General features: G+C 37.6%; 1 protein-coding gene across 1 annotated transcript in view; it reads left to right on the forward strand.

The window, feature by feature from the left end:
* Nucleotides 1–11,731: 11,731 nt before the first annotated feature.
* The window catches only part of FNDC3A (fibronectin type III domain containing 3A), a 129,302-nt gene continuing 123,778 nt past the window's right edge, over nucleotides 11,732–17,255 (forward strand). Inside the window, exon 1 of the mRNA XM_056132756.1 lies at nucleotides 11,732–11,869. Coding sequence (XP_055988731.1) covers nucleotides 11,771–11,869 — 99 coding nt within the window. The 5' untranslated portion in view covers nucleotides 11,732–11,770. The remainder of the gene's footprint in view (nucleotides 11,870–17,255) is intronic.

Consider the following 17,255-nt stretch of genomic DNA (forward strand, 5'->3'; position numbering starts at 1 on the left):
ATATCCATCATGTGGTATGTGGTATGTGGGCAAGTGGATGTGGCTATTAAGGAGATCTGAGTAGAAGTCATGAATAATCTTCTCCATTGCCCTTCTGGAAGATGAGATAGATCCATCATGATGTCGGAGGGCAGTCATCTTGGTTTTGTAGTTGGTGAAGGACAGGCGGGCATTACGAATGTTTTTCCCAGCTTCTGCTGCATCTGTTGCAACTACCAGTACTTCTGCTCTCCTGTTTTTGAGGTCATCCTTGATGGCTTTTCTGCACTGTTTTGCCAGTTCGGACGTTTGCTTGTGGTTGCCTGAGGCACGTGCCAAGCCATGTTGGCGAATAAGTTCAAGAGTGTTCGAAGAAAGACGGTTTTTTGTGGTTATCTCTCTCTTGGCATTCCTTGCACAATCATGGAGGTGCTGAATCATTCGATCGTATTCCTCATCAATGTTGTCAATGATGGCATCTTCCCATGTTGCCGCAACAGAGCCAAAGAGTTCCCAGTTGGTGGTTGTTCTGGGAGTCCTCTTCTTAAACCTTGTATTCGCGGCCGCGCGACTATTTATTTAATTTTCTCTAAATTTTCAGGGTACCTTAAATATCTTTAAATATCCAACCCGCACGGCAGAGCCTGGCAAGCTATCCGTAATCTATACCAAATAGACCAAATTGATATGCCAAATCCAGTAATAAATGGATCTCATTTCCCTAACCCTGAATATGCAGAGTCGCGAAGGATATGGAAGGAGAAGCTGATAAAACACCAAGGCAGACATAGGCTGTCAAAACGCAGAAAAACAAAAATGATTGTCTGTACTTTTAATGCTCGTACGCTGGCCCTGCATATGTGTCATAAAAATATTAAATTTTTAAATAGAAATATTTTACTTAACAAGCACTGTAGCACTGTCCTCCCATTGTTCATCAATTTGCTCGAGTGGGCCCAGTAACGTCTCCATTGTGAGACTTGTTGTTACTGTGTTTGGTATATCGGATACGTCATGGGGAGCTTGCCAGGCTCTGCCGTGCGGGCGAGATACTCTCATTAGCTTGCCGTGCTCTCCGAGAGGGGCGAAGGAATCAAACCCAGGTTGGCCAGGCAGGTCCCATGCAAGGCAAATGCCCTATCACTGTGCTATCACTCAAGATATTTTATATTTAACAAATTTTAAGGACAGTTGATTGAATGTTACCACATATGTCAAATTGGAAGCTATTGTGTGAGTATATCTATTTTAGCAACAGGAGCTGAATAATATTTCGTCTCAGATACCAAATAATATTTTATCCCAGGCACCAGAAAGTTGTTAATGCATATATACATCATTGTATAATATAAGGTTAATCAAACAACTTTCTCCAAGACATAAGAGAATGATAAAGCTAAACATAGTAATTTATAAAGAAAACTAATAGGCTTGAAAACCAGGATCAGTTGAAGAAAGCACTGATAATTAATAAATACTTTTATCATAAACTGTGGGAATACTGTTGGTGTTTCTGAGCATCTCACTGTCTTTTGTAGAACACTGAGTTATAAGTCCCAGTAATCTCCAGAAATGTTTTAATTTTATTTTACAGATAATACATTTTTACTAGAAAATCAGAACTAACTTGTCGATAATAGCACATAGTCTACATAGGAATAAAAAATAAGAATTTTGTGCCATTTGCCCAAAATATCTGTAAACAGAATTTTGGTGTTTCAAGTGAGGGCATATAAAGAACACATTATGTTTCATTGGTGAACTCTGGACCATACTTCTGAAGATAGCAATTTAGATTCTGCTTCTGATAAATTTCATTCATCTTTTTACTGTTTGATAAATACATAAAACATTAACAGTAGTCAAGGTAGATAAAAAAGGAAGCTGGGTCAACTCTTGTCTGAAATAGCTAAAAACTAAGAAAAAACACATGACAACAACACTCAAGATGTTAGATATCAATAATGTAAAAGTCTATAAATAGTGGACCCTAATAGTTGGCCCTGGTTATTTCTTGGAGAAAGTTTCCGAAGCAACTATCTTAAACGAAGAAGCTTTGGCACCTCAAAAGAAACAGTGACCAGAATACAAAGACAGCTTACAAAATGGGAAATATTCACCCAGTACCCATCTGATAAGGGATTAATATCAAGGATATACAAGGCACTGGTCGAGCTCTACAAAAAGAAAACATCCAATTCTATCAGAAAATGGGGGGATGAAATTAACAGAAACTTTCTCAAAGAAGAAATCCAAATGGCCAAAAGGCAAATGAAAAAATGCTCTTCATCACTAATCGTCAGGGTGATGCAGATCAAAACAACGAGATATCATCTCACACCACAGAGACTGGCCCATATCCAAAAGAATAAAATCAACCAGTGTTGGCCTGGATGTGGGGAGAAGGAAATTCTCCTTCACTGCTGGCAGGAATGCCGACTGGTCCAGCCCTTTTGGAAAATAATATGGACATTTCTCAAAAAATTAGAAATTGAGGTCCCATTTGACTCGGCAATACCACTTCTGGAAATATATCCTGGAGATGCAAAAAAGTATAGTAGAAATTATGTCTGCACCTGTATGTTTATTGCAGCACTGTTTACAACAGCCAGAATCTGGGGGAAAACTGCCTGAAAGCAGATGACTAGTTAAAGAACCTTTGGTACATCTACACAGTGAAATACTACATAGCTGTTAGAAGAGATGAAGTCATGAAATTCACATATAAGTGGATCAACGTGGAGAGTATCATGCTAAGTGACATAAGTAAGAGAGACAGACAGACATAGAATAACTGCACTCATTTGTGGAATATAAAGTAACATAATTTGAGACTAACACCCAAGGATAATGGAGTTAAGGGCCAGGAAGATAGATACTTGGCTTGGAAGCCAGCCTCACATGCTGCGGGAATAGGCAGCTGAGATAGAGAAGGGACCACCAAGTAAATGATGCTTGTAGGGCTCACTCAGGTTGGGAGATATGTGCTGAAAGTAGACTATGGACCAAACATGATGGCCACCTAATACCCGTATTGCGAACCGTAACACCCAAAAAGAGAGAGAGAATAAAAGGGAATGTCCCCTGCCACAGAAGCAGGGCGAGGGAAACTAGCGGGGGGGTGGTGGCAGGAGCGATACTGGGAACATTGGTGGTGTAAAATGGGCACTGGTTGAGGGATGGGTACTTGATCATTGTACGACTGAAACGTAATTCTGTAACTATCTCATGGTGATTCATTAAAAACATTTTTAAAAATGTTCATAAGACAAAAAAAGTTTCCCAAGCACAGCACAATGTGGAGAATTCCAAGTAAGTCACAGATGAATTATTGTGTTGAGGAATTACTGCTTATATTCTAAGGATACTGGAGTGTGCAAAGTAGCCAGTAAGGAGTATAGCATAGTAAGCGGGACCCCCGTGATCTCTGAAGAGCAAGTGTACCCTCTAGTATATAGTGATAAATGTGCAATTTTAAGGAAACTACCCAGTACTAAGAGTCATCTAAAAATATATAGAACACTTTGAAGTTCATTTAGGAAGGGCCAGGAAAACGTTTCACCATCCAAAGTAGAAAGTGGAAGCCTTTTAATTCATGGGGCATTTGGCAGAATGCTCTAGAGGGTCTGGGCTTAGTCAGGGGGTAAAAAGAGCCCAAGACTTAAATGCAGCTCTGTTCTAGCTTAGTTCAAGGAAGACACCTCTTTCTTAGTTTTTAATTGAATCGCCATGAAAAGGAGTACAACTCTCGCTTACAGCATGACGCCAAAGCATGAAATTATTTACAAGTCACTTAGCCATATCTCAGAACAAAGCTCAGGAAACCTGAAAGAATAAAAAAAAAATCCAGAAGTCAAAAGTGTAAAATTGACAATGTCTGAAGATCATTTAAAATTAGTAAGCCTGCAAAGAAGCAGAAAAATACAAAGCATAATGAAGATTTCGTTTCCACCGAAAATTGCTCCCAAATGACATTGATCATGAATAGTCAAGAATAGTTTTTACTGTATATTTAGAAGAAGCTAGAGGAAAGATTGAATATATTGATTAGAGATGTCTTCTAGAAGAAAATTGCAGTGTTATTGATAAGACATACTGGATCTGGCTAGTGGTGTGTTAAACATTCCCAGATAAAAGGTTGTGGGCATGAAATAGGACCTATACAAATTGAAGCACACAGAGAAAAGAGAACTATTTAGCAAGATGAACTGGAAATAATAAAATAATGATGAAATAATGGAGCAACTTTTTTCAAATTTAACATAATTTTAACAAAATGAATTACAAATGTTACCAAATGAAGCAAGTTATTTAAAACAAGTGATGGAGAAAAAAATGTTAGTTGCACTCAAGGAATAGTTAAGGGTGAAGTGAACAGCATATCTCTTATTCGAAGCAGTGTAAGTTAGAATATGACGAATCAATATAAAACACTAAAAGTAGGACTGGGAAGAAATCCTAAGGCTTAAATACATGCGTAGTATGTGTGTGAGACTGCCCTGAGTTCTGTAAGGACTCCCAACCCCCTTGAAAGTCCCTGGTCTCTGGTTGGTGTGTTTATTCCTTGTGGCACTTGAGCACCACTGGACCCCTGCAGCACTAGTTTGTCAGATGCATCGCCCACCCATCTGTCTAAATGTCATTGGGAGTGGTCTTATTAAGACAAAAAAAAAAACAAAAAATAAAGTTATCAACCTAGGATTTTTTTAGCTAATGAGAATATCTTTAAAGGGCAAAATTTAGACTTTTTAAGCAACGAAGTCAAAGGAATTTTTTAAATTTTTAATCTGATAGTAAAATATTTGTTAAATGGCTTGCTTCAATTAAAAAAAAACAAAAGGAAAAAACAAAACAATATGATACCTATAACTTACAGAAAAGATAAAAGATAACTGGGTACCAGAGTGATAGCTCAGCAAGTTGAGCATTTGCCTTGCACACAACTGATCTGGGTTCAATACCCGGCATTCTGTATGGTTTCCTGCCAGGAGTGATTCCTGAGTACAGAGCCAGGAGTATGCCCTGAGCATCACTGAATGTGGCCCCAACCACATAACCGGCAAAAAAAAAAAAATTATAATCCAACAGAGGAAACAAATTTAAATATTCCTAAATAGAGAAAGAAGAGAACAAAGATCATATGAAAAATAGAGAGCAAATACAAGATGGTTGTTTTTAAATCCAACAATATAAATAATGGTAAATGGTTCAAGATTAAAAGACATATTATTGGATTAGTGGTTCTTAAAAATTGACACCCAAAGGCTTAACTACATCTATAAGAATCTCACTAATAAAATCAAGTTAGAAAAAAGGTTGGACAGGATATACTGTGTTGACTATTCAAAAGAGAGAGCTGAAGTGACTCTACCAGATAAGTTAAAGTTTAAAGCGTAATAAAAAAGGAACTCATTCATTAACAGAGTTTAATCTTAATTTTTTGTGTCTAATAAAAGTTTCAAGTTAAATGATAAATAACACAAACAAAATTGCTGAGCTCATGCTATCTCAGTAATTGATGGAACAAGTAGACAATGTGAATGTAAGATTATGAAGTTTCATTATAGAAAAACAGAAAGTTGGAGTGCCCCTGAATTAAGCGAATTAGTCTTGTAGGTGTAATGCCAAAAGTACCATCTCCAAAAAAATTTAGACTTTACCATAATTAAGTTTTCTTCAAAAGACGGTAAGAGAATACAAAGATAAGCCACAAATGAAGGAAATACTTAAGAATAACTTACACAAGACTTGGATGTAGAATTTATAATGCTCTATCAAAAGTTAATAAATAATCCAGCTACAAAACAAGCAAAAGTATTTGACATTTTATTAGCCAAAAAGCTATACAGGTGGCTAATGGACACGTGAAAACATATTAAACATCATTAGTCATTAAAGAACTGCAGAAACTGCATTTTCCACTTTTGCCAAGAGCATTTTCAAATATTAGGTATTTTTCATTAAAAAAATAGCAGATTGTAGGAGGTGTATGTTTAATTTGTGGTTTTAGTTGTATGCTGTAAATGACTTTTCAGTCTATGGCTTGTCCATTCTCTTAAAAGCATTTCTTAATAGCACTTAATTTTAATGATTTTCACCTATTTATGATTTGATAAGTTAGTTTTTATATTTATAAGATATTTCTCAGTACTATATATAGGCTGGAGCAATAGCACAGTGAGTAGGGCATTTGCCTTGCATGTGGCTGATCCAGCTAACCCAGGTTTGATTCCTCAGCCCCTCTCGGAGAGCCTGGCAAGCTACCCGTGACGTGTTCGATATGCCAAACACAGTAACAAGTGTCACAGTGGAGACGTTACTGGGCCCGCTCGAGCAAATCAATGAACAATGGGAGGACAGTGACAGTGACTATGATTATAAGATAGTCTTTGGCCGCTGCCAGTTCACATTTGACTGCTAGTAAGCAAGCCATATCCCTGCAGACTGAAAGCATCCTGTGGAACTTCTAAGCATAATCAGTAGCATGGGGACCCCACTGCTTGCTGTCCTCTAGTTTGCAACAGTAGATCTCTGCCCTCTTACCTGCTTCATGCTTTATACTCTGTCACCCGATAGAACCCAAGCTTAGACTCCTCTTAACCCACCTTGACATAAATTTACCAGAGACAGGCTGGCAACTGCTGAATATTATTGTCCTTAAATTAATGCCTTATTGCTACCCAGGCCTGTTTGAACTCACTTTGACATCAGGGACTCCCTTTTGAGACTGAAACCCCAGGTTATGTCCAGATGTGTTCAACATTGGTGCTACAGGTAGTGCCAGGCATTCATTGCCAAACTCCCAGTTACTGCCTAAGCTTGCTTGATTCAGGCCTCAATAGGGTAAGAACCAGTGACTTCCTATATAGGGCATTTGCCCTATCCATGTCCTCATGGTGCACCAGATATAATGGAGAGACAGGAAGTCACCTACACTGATGGGGAGAAAGTGGCCTGGAAAGAATTTCTAACACGATAGATATATGCAAGCTACCTGAAGAAAATGTCAAAGAAAGAATTATGTTCACTGAAATGAAATAGAAGTAAACTTCAGTAGAGAAGGGAAGTTGGAGGGAAATTTTGAAAAAGGATCAAATATATCAGAGCTAAAGAATATAGAGGCTGGTTGGGGGAGGTAGCTCAGAGGGCAGGAGTGCTTGCTTTCCATGCAGGGTTCCTTGGTTCAGTCTCTGTGAGCAGGAGCCAAACTCCCTAGACACTTCCAGGAAGCAGTCGCTTGGTTAAAAAATCTAATAGGCTCAGCAGCAGAATGGTAGAAGGTGAAGAACGGTTAAAGTAGTGGAAGCCATGTAAAAAGATCAGCAAAGGGAAGAGCAATGAAAATAATGCACTGTATGTCATAAAATCAGGAGCAGCATTCACATTATTGGGTTTCCAGAAGAAAAGGGGGAAATAGAAGAATTCTTAAAGAAAGTTGAAGACTTTTCTAATTTGAGAAAGGAGTTTGACACCCAGATCCAGTAAGCTCAGAGTTCCAAGTAGACCCTAACAAAAATCATTATAAATAAAAAGTAAAAAAAAAAAGAACCCTTGAAGCTTTAAGATAAGATAGGGGTGTAGCTCAGAATGTAGAGTACTTGACATGTGTGTGAGAATAATACCTTACTAGCTATCACTAATATTTGAATAAAGAGCTTTTCACACAGTCACTGTCACTGTCCTCCCGTTGTTCATTGATTTGCTCGAGCGGGCCCAGTAACGTCTCCGTCGTGAGACTTTGTTGTTACTGTGTTTGGCATATCGAATACACCACGGGGAGCTTGCCAGGCTCTGCCATGTGGGTGAGATACTCTCGGTAGCTTGCCAGACTCTCCGAGAGGGGCGGAGGAATCGAACTCGGGTCGGCCATGTTGGTTGCGTGCAAGGCAAATGCCCTACCGCTGTGCTATCGCTCCAGCCCCACACAGCAGTAGCAAAAGAAATTTATTTCCAAGAAACCGTCTTGCTAATAAATAAAGACTTCAAGAAAAGCAATAAACAAAACAACCACAATATGTGAGAGAGAAGGAGAATAGTAAAGGGACTCTTAATTTCCAATTCTTTTATGTTATCTCTGTTCTGTTTAGAGAAATTTAAATGTTAGATACCATATTTCTCATGTCTAAAATTTATATTCAATTTAAAAAATATTCATATTCATAAAGCATTTTAGAATTCTCTAGGTTATCTTGGTTGGGTTAAGTATTTAGTAGTTCTCAAAAGAAATAGGCTATTTTTTTTAATTTATTAAGTTCAGTGTAAGTTTTTAAATTTATGTTCAGTTTCTCAAAATTCTTTTAAAACTTTAAAAAAATGTGCCTTAAAAATTACACTTTTCGGGGGCTGGAGCGGTAGCACAGCGGATAGAGCATTTGCCTTGCACGCAGCCAACATGGCCGACCCAGGTTCGATTCCCAGCATCCCATATGGTTCCCTGAGCACCACCAGGAGTAATTCCTGAGTGCATGAGCCAGGAGTAACCCCTGAGTATCGCCAGGTGTGACCCAAAGAGCAAAAATTAATAAATAAATAAAAATTTTAAAAATTACACTTTTCCTGGATCTGCATGTCAGGGAAACTCGGTTGTGGTTTATAATCCTTTTAAAATATTTTAAAAATATTTCAAAAAGCTATTTTAAAAATCTTCCTTTTTTCTTGCTATCCTGCCACTGGATTACCCTCATTATTGTGCTGACTGAAGGTTACACACACACACCTGGCTGTGATCTTGAACTTTTCTTTAATGCAGTGCTCTCCAGGGATCACACATAGGTTGTGGTATTTGCACATGTGCTTTCCAAGTATGGTTTGCACTCCTAGTTGGGGCACACAAGTTGCGGTCGTGATGTTTGCAAGGGTTTTCTGTAATGTTTTGCACTTCTTGCCGTGGTGCTCGTATAGCTTGTATGTCTTTTCAGTTGTGATGCTCAACGGCGGGTGGGGGGGGCAAGGGGGTGCCCCCGTGTTTGTGCCAGTGACACACCTGCCTGTGATGTGGCAAGAAATTGCTGTGGCACTGGGATCACAGACAGCAGAACTTCCAGTATTGTACAGGATGTATGTGGGACACTGGAGATTTGAATTCATGACAGGCACTCTGAGATGCTGTATTTGTAATGTGCTAATAATACAGGCCCTTGTAATCCCTTTAATATTGAGGGGATGTCTATGGTGAGAGCTTCTCTTATGGTTTCTGATGGTGGTAACTTGTCTCATTTCTCCTTTTTCCATTTTCAGTTTTTTTGTTTATTTTATTCCCCCCACTGTTTATTTTGTTTTCAGTGTTGTTGATTTTGTCCCTTTAATGTCATGTTTTGTTTTTCTGCTTAACTGGGGCATATTGTGCTTTTGCTTTTCATTTTCTTTATTCTTGAGGTGGAAATTTGGATTACTAATTTGAGGATATTTCTTTTTAAAAATGCATAAGGGGCGGGGGGGCTGGAGTGATAGCACAGCGGGTAGGAAACTTGCACGCAGCATACCCAGGTTCAATTCCCAGCATCCCATATGGTTCCCCCAGCACGGCCAGGAGTAATTCCTGAGTGTATGAGCCAGGAGTAAGCCTTTACATCACCGCATGTGACCCAAAAAAACCAAAAATTAAAAAAAAAGCATAAGGGATTGGTGTTGGAACCATTGTTTTCCTGAGACTTAATACTTAATGGTTAATAACTTAATAACAATGGTTATTCACGGTGATTTGAACAGTAAAAAATTTTGAAACAAGCATTTAATACTATAACTTGTCTGTAAAACCTTTGTTCAAAATATTTAAAAATATTTCCTGATTCTCTTGGGAAATGGTTTTCTTCTTTACTCAAAGAATATATGTATGCTGTTTAATTTCTGACTGTTGCAGAAAGTACTGTGATACTTTTGTTATCAACCTACAGTTTAATTCTATTATGTTCAGAGGAGACAAAGTGGATTAATTTTTTCAAATACATAAAAATAAAAAAATCAGATTCTAAAGAGTTAAAAGATAAATGTAAGGAGTTATAAAAGCAGTAATGAGTATTAGAAGGGAAAGTAACTTAAACAGCACCCTGAATTTAATACTTGGCACTGTATAACCTTTCAGAGCATTGCCAGGTATGAACCTGTGGTTTTGATCTTACAGCACTGCTGGACCGAAGCACCTACCCACACCACTAGACTGAGAATGACCAGGAGTGACCCCTGTGAAAATAATATTCTTTTGTGTAGTCTAGATTATTATATATATTACAACAGGATCAGGAAGATAGTTCAAAGGTCTGAGTGCATGCTTTGCATGCTGAGTCCCTGGGTACTTCATCAGTCCCAAGTATCACGGGAAGAGAGACCCCCCTGAACACCAAGGTGGAAGTAATCGCCTGAGCACTACCAAATGTGCCTCAAAACACACAAACAAAAATCTTATAAAAGCTTTAACATATCTAATTTTTAAATAGTTTTTATGTTAAATTATATTTTATCTTCATGCACTTTGCATGGAGTCAATACTTTAAAGTAGACTAAATGTCTTGATACTAAATTACAGAATGCTCCAATTACCCAAAAATGTTTATTTTTCCACTTACTACAAAGTCAGAATTCATGATGATGCTCAAATTATTGTTTATCTGGTACGTTGCTATTTCATTAGTTTTCATATATGGCTAAATAATATTGGCTATCCCAAATCTTTTTTTAAGTGTTGGGTCTATAAATATTTCTAAATGTATGTGCTTTTGTCTTGGAAATTGTTTGGTTTATTTTAAAATAGGAAAAGGAATAAAATTAGAATGATATCAGGGCTTCCAACGTAAAGGTTTGGCTATAAAGTGGTAGAGCACATTCCTGGTAAATTCAAGGCCCTGAGTTTGATCTTCATCATTAGTGGTTGTGTACCACTGAATGTATGGGGGGTGGTTGCTGTTTAGTAAGAGGTAATTCAATCTATCATGAACAGATTTTTCTTTTTTTTTCTGTCTGAGCAATCAATAAAATCATAATTCATGTAATTTCCTAGAGACTTGATAGGATGATGGGAAAGGGAGGTTGGATTTTCTTAATCACCTGCTCAGCTTATTAAAAAAGTGTTTGTGTTTCATCACTCAGACATTTTTACTACCGGCCTGGTATTTCACTTTAGTAGTAATTGTCTGGGGCTGGAGCGATAGTACAGCAGGTAGGCACTTGCTTTACAAGCAGCTGGGTTTAATCCCTAAGACCTTATATAATCCCCAAGCCTGCCAGTACTGACCCCTGAGCACATAGCCCAGGATAAACCCTGAGCACAGCTCAAACAGAATACATTAAATTAAATATTGTATAGAAGTAAAAGAGATAGCAAGAATAGGGGCCGGAGCGATAGCATAGCGGGTAGGGCGTTTGCCTTGCATGCAGCCGACCTGGGTTCGATCCCTGGCATCCCATATGGTCCCCCAAGCACCTCCAGGAGTAATTCCTGAGTGCAGAGCCAGGAATAACCCCTGAGCATCGCTGCCTGTGACCCAAAAAGAAAAAAAAAGAATAAAAATAAATTTAAGTAGATACTGCTGATACACTGGTTTTAATATTTCCTTGTTTATTGTTTGTATTGGTAATTGGTTAAATTGTGAGAACAGTATTTCCTTGAATGCTCTGTTGGCAAAAAATTGCCAACAGGATATCTTATAATTTCCCTTGAGGATAATATCTCTTTAGATTAAAAAATGAGACAAATATTAAATGTATTTTAATGTATTAAGGATATACACACCAATGGCTATATATTTTTGTTTTTCAGAATTGGAGGGTTATACGGTATATTAATGTCTTATTGATAATGGCAGAACATCCACCACTACTGGATACAACTCAGATTTTAAGTAGTGATATTTCTCTTCTAACTGCTCCTATTGTAAGTGCCGATGGAACACAACAGGTAAGAAAATTGAAATATTTATTTTCTTATATCTAGTACACATGTATTTAATTCAGAAGGATGTAGAATTTTTAATAGTGAAATCTACCATAGTGGAATCCTGTTAATTCATATTTTAAAATCTAATTTAGAATGTCTTATTTTCATAAGATGATTATATAATGGGACTTAGAATCACCTTCTAAATTATATTTTTATTAATGTTTAAATTTATTTATATTTAATTACTAGAGTTTTATTTTAGACAAAGTTCTTAAATATTTTAACTAAGTTTAACTCTGTACCTGACGATTGTTATGAATACTTTGTATAATTATGGAATTATGAGTTATGTTAAATGATGGATTTACATTACATAATAATATAACTGCTTTTTCTTCCTATTCTGCTCACTAGTCTTCCTGCTCTCTAAAGCATGTACACGGTTCTTTGAAAAACTTGTACATTTCCCTTGTCTTATCCAGAACTTATAAATAAAGTTCTGTGGTTCTTTGATTCTGCTTTCCCCTAGTAATACTAAAGGAATAAGAATGCTGACTTTCATAAAACTACCACTTATGTACCAAGAAATCTTCTTAATTTTCATATCTACCTTAAATGGTAGAGATGTTAATATTTTAGACAAGGAAGCAAAGAGTAAGATACAATATACAAAAATGAAGAGAAGGAACATGAATGTAAAAACATTACACACTAAGAACACAGTGATCTTGTCTCTTTAATAAATTCAACAACGCATAAGATGGTCTTTATTTTGCAGTTGAAACAAAATGAGAATCACACAGAGCTTTTGCTCTAACCATTACTCATTCTGCCTTCTTAAAAAACTGAGAAAACAAATACTTATTTTGTTATTTTGTAGGTTTGGTACCATTAGTAGACAATTAAGACTTGCTTTCGGGGTCTGGAGAAATAGAACAGAGATTATTAGCAGCCAGCCCTGTTCATTCCATAGCACTGTGTGTGGTCCCCTTAGCATTGCAGAGACAGAGCCAGGAGCAAGACCAGAGCTCCACCAGGTGTGTGAACGAAACAAAAAGAGGCTTTTTTGCCAAATTAGAACTGCTTTAACTTTGTTATCAAAAAATCTGGTGTAACTAGCTTGAATTCTGAATATTTCTTTTTTTATTATTTGGAGGGGTGGGGGACAGGCACACCCAGCAGTGATCAGGGCTTACTCCTGGCTCTGTGCTCAGAGTTCACTCCTGATGATGCTGAGAACCATATGGAATTCTGGGGATTGGACCTGGGTCAGTTGCATGCAAGGCAGATGCCTGCCCACTGTACTCTCTCTCCAGCCCCATCTGAATGTTTCTGTTTTGTAATAACATAACATGAAATACATCCTGGTGTGTGTGTGTGTGTGTGTGTGTGTGTGTGTGTGTGTGTGAGAGAGAGAGAGAGAGAGAGTGTGTGTGTGTGTGTGAGAGAGAAAGAGAGAGAGTATGTGTGTGTGCGTGTGTGTGTGTGTGTGTGTGTGTTCAGGTAGCTTTAGCAGTGTTTATCTAACTTTTTATGATCACATTGACATTTACTAAAGTATAACATTACTCCATTCCCCACACCATCAGCCTTAGCCCTGTGCCCCATCCCCTGCCGATTAGCAGATACTCATTTATTTTATTTATACTCTAGGAGTCTACAGTTATTGTTGACTCATGCTGATCACTGCTTGCAAGTTGATTGTGAGATAGTGCATAGATGAATCTATTAAGTTAATTATATAAATGTACTTGCTGTAGTATATTGTCTTTTGTTTTTTTGTTTTGTTTTGTTTTGTGTTTTTCTTTTGGGGTCACACCCGGCGATGCATAGGGTTCATGCACTCTTGCATTCCTGGTCACTGTACTCCTGGCGGTGCCTGGGGGACCATATGGGATGCTGGGAATCAAACCCGGATCGGTAATGTGCAAGGCAAATGCCCAACCCGCTGTGCTATCACTCTAGCCCTTATAGAATATTGTCTTTTAAAGGGAAAGTAGCAGTCTAAAATAAGACCATAAGGTACTCTGAAGTGTTTTGTCTTTCCCTAAAGGTCAGTTTTTCTCAGAAAATTAAAAAAAAAATTGTGAGGGTACCATTGAGCATGAATCAATAGTGATATAGATGGATACTGAGAAATAAATTGAAATAGAAGATCCATTTGAGGAAATTTTGAAAATTGGAGTAGACTCATTGGATCTAGAGGAGGAAAGGGTTGTTGTTTTTTATGTAGGGTTTTGGAAAACATTTCAAAAGGTGAAGTGAGTATAAATTTCTAACTTACAGAGAGAGGGCTTTGTCATTTGATGGGAAGAAAGGTAGTTGAATGGTTAGAGGTAGGACTTGTTTAATATATTTATAGTTGGATCAACTTAGATAAGTTATTTAATTTTTGCATATGTCTATTTCTCTTTAAAAATGGAGTCAATCACCCATGAGTGAATCTGCAGAAAAACCTGGGTATGCAGAACTTGTGACTGAAAACACTAGGAACCGGTGTTTCAGTGGAACTGGGAATGAGTGACCTCCCCCCACCACCCCCTATTTCTGGTAGCTTGGCAGTCACACCCACAAGCTGCTGCTGGTGCCATATAATCTCATTAATGACCATGATCCAGAGACTCGATAATCTCTCGGAAGAGAGCACAGAGCAATATACCATAGACATGCTGCTAAACCCCATGCCAAGCTGTTTCATTCTGGGGCAACCTGGAGAGGGCTGGGTAAGGTCCTCCCCGCCCCAACGGATCCAGCCTCAGCAGCTGAGAACCTCCAGAACTCAACCCCCTCCATGCTCACAGCCACTTTCCACATGCTCAGATGAGCCTCACCCATGAGTGAATCTGTTCCTGGACTGCATGGCCGCATTCACGGCCCTACAACTTCTCATACTGTGTACTGCTAATATACCAAGAGTAGCACACCACATTTGGTAGCGTTTAAAGTAGAAGGCAGCCAATCTTAGGGAGGAATATATTTATACAGATAAATATATAAATACATAAGACTCAACCTTTAACAATGTTACTAATCTCTTATAGAAGACCTTAATGACTCCTCGGTGAAATACAACAATCTTCACACTCTTTCCTCTATAAAACCTTTTTTGGGTCATTTTTAGTAGATTATTCTTAACAAGCAATACAAAATAAATTATTTCAGTTCAGCTTTGGGGTCAAGGTTTGGGGTTCAAGATGGAAATATGGTGATGGGAAGGTGTAATGGTGGTGGGATAGGTGTTCGAATATTAAGTGTAATCAAATATTGTGAACAACTTTATAAAAATAAGATAAAAGTATAAAACAAAATTAAAATGGAAGCAGTAATATCTTAGAGTAACTACAGCTGTGAAGGTGAAATGAGCCAGAAGGTGCTATGTAAATGTCACTGTCACTGTCACTGTCCTACTGTTGTTCATGGCCAAGTGGTTAAGGCAATGGACTGCTGTGTAAATGTGCTAAATCTAAATTGTTTAAAGGACTTGAAGAAACTCAATAGATATTCTAGTAAGGACTTAATTGAATATACTGTTTTAGTACACTTGAAAGCTAAGATATTTATGAGGTGTACATACTAAAATGTCAGTGTAATTATAAGAAACTGAACAAAAGGCGCAATTAGAGATAGGCGGGTCAAAACTGTGATTGAAATTCAATCATGAGCGACTTTGTAATGCTCTAAAAATTAATGAAATTTTTGTAAAAAATTGGAAAGAATCATTTATTGTTATTAAGATAACATGGTTAGTGTTAATGTTTATGGTACACATTAGTGTATCTCCACCACCACCAAAGTGCCAGAGACCCCTCCACCACTGCCTTTTATGTCACTTCTAGTCTGCCGCTCCCTACCACTTCTCCCAGGCCCCCTTCTGCCCACTCACACTTTGGTAATCTCAGTTCTCTTGTCGAAATCCCAACAGTTTGTTTTCATGGAGCACTCTCTATTTCTTTCCTTTATATACATCACACATGAGTGAAATCATCTGATACTTGTCCTTTCTCTTCACTTTACATGACACTGTAGTAATTCAAGGTAACAAAATGCAAGATTTCATCTTTCCTCATAAGCTGAGTAGTATTTTATTGTGTGTGTGTGTGTGTGTGTATACACACAATTTCTTTATCAATTCACCTATTGTTGGTCAAGTTTATGGATTGTTTCCAAGTCTTGGCTATTATAAATAGTGCTGGAGTGAAATCAAGTGTTCATATTTTTTTAATTAATGTTTTTATGTTCTCAGGATAGATGCCAAGAAATGGTATCACTGGGTCAAATGGGAGTACTATTTTTAATCTTAGGATGTCTCCATATTCGAAAATAGGCCTTTTTTGTTTCAACTTGGATACATTCTTACTAGTTTGCGAATTATGGCCATGTTAGAGCTTGCCTCTGGAGATATAACAGTACCTGAGTTGCTGTCCAGAATAAAGAAGCTAAAGATAGTTTTTAATAGAAGGAAGTCATATGTATAATTTTAAAATTTATCCCTTATTTTAACTTTCTTAGGAATATTATTCTATTTCTTTGAGGATATGAGGTGATTTCTGTTTACCTCCTGAGGTCAGATTTTAATATAATTAGCCATCAAGACTGTCCTCATCACTATTTTCTGGTTTTATTTAGGAAACGTATTTAATAGTGTCATCTGATGCACGTTATTAGATCTTTTGTTTAAACATTATTTTTGGTTGAGGTTCCGTTTTACAGTACTGTTACAATACTGTTAATAATGGCTTCTTGTGTACATAATTCCAACACCACACCCATCACCAGTGTATCTTCTCTCAAGGCCTGCATTGCTCTTCACTTTCTCTTCCCCACCCCCATCCCCCCGCCCCAGGCTTCACTTTTGTTACTCTACAGTTCTGTGGGTTTTGCCAAATGTGTAATATCATATATCAACATTACAGTATCTCACAGAGTAGTTTTGCTGCACTGAAAATACCCAGTGCTCCACCTATTCATTGTGCCCCCACCCCATTTTCTCCCAGTCTTTGGCAGAAATTAAAATTTTTATTCTTAGTGATGTTATGTTTTCAGAATATTATATAATTGAATTTATATACTCTCTAACCTTTCTTGGCCCTGATATGATTTAGATGGAAAATTGTGACTTGATATGTAAGAATTCAATGAAGAGTTTGTTGGAATTGTAAACTTAAGATTCTTTGGTTTGCTAATGAAAACTGTACTCCTGACAACTCTTTTCTGTTTCCAAGTATTGGTTGTTTTAAGGAAGAAAGGCTGTTTTTTATTCTTTTTGAGGGAGGTCATTCCTGACAATGCTTGGTAGCTACTCCTGGCTCTGCTTGACAGTCATTCCCAACTATCTGACTTATGCTGAGGAGAGCAAGTAGTACCAGGGATTGAACCAGGACCAGTCACATGCAAGGCAAGTGTC

This window comes from Sorex fumeus, unplaced genomic scaffold, assembly GCF_029834395.1.
Source record: "Sorex fumeus unplaced genomic scaffold, SorFum_2.1 ptg000095l, whole genome shotgun sequence".
NCBI lineage: Eukaryota > Metazoa > Chordata > Mammalia > Eulipotyphla > Soricidae > Sorex > Sorex fumeus.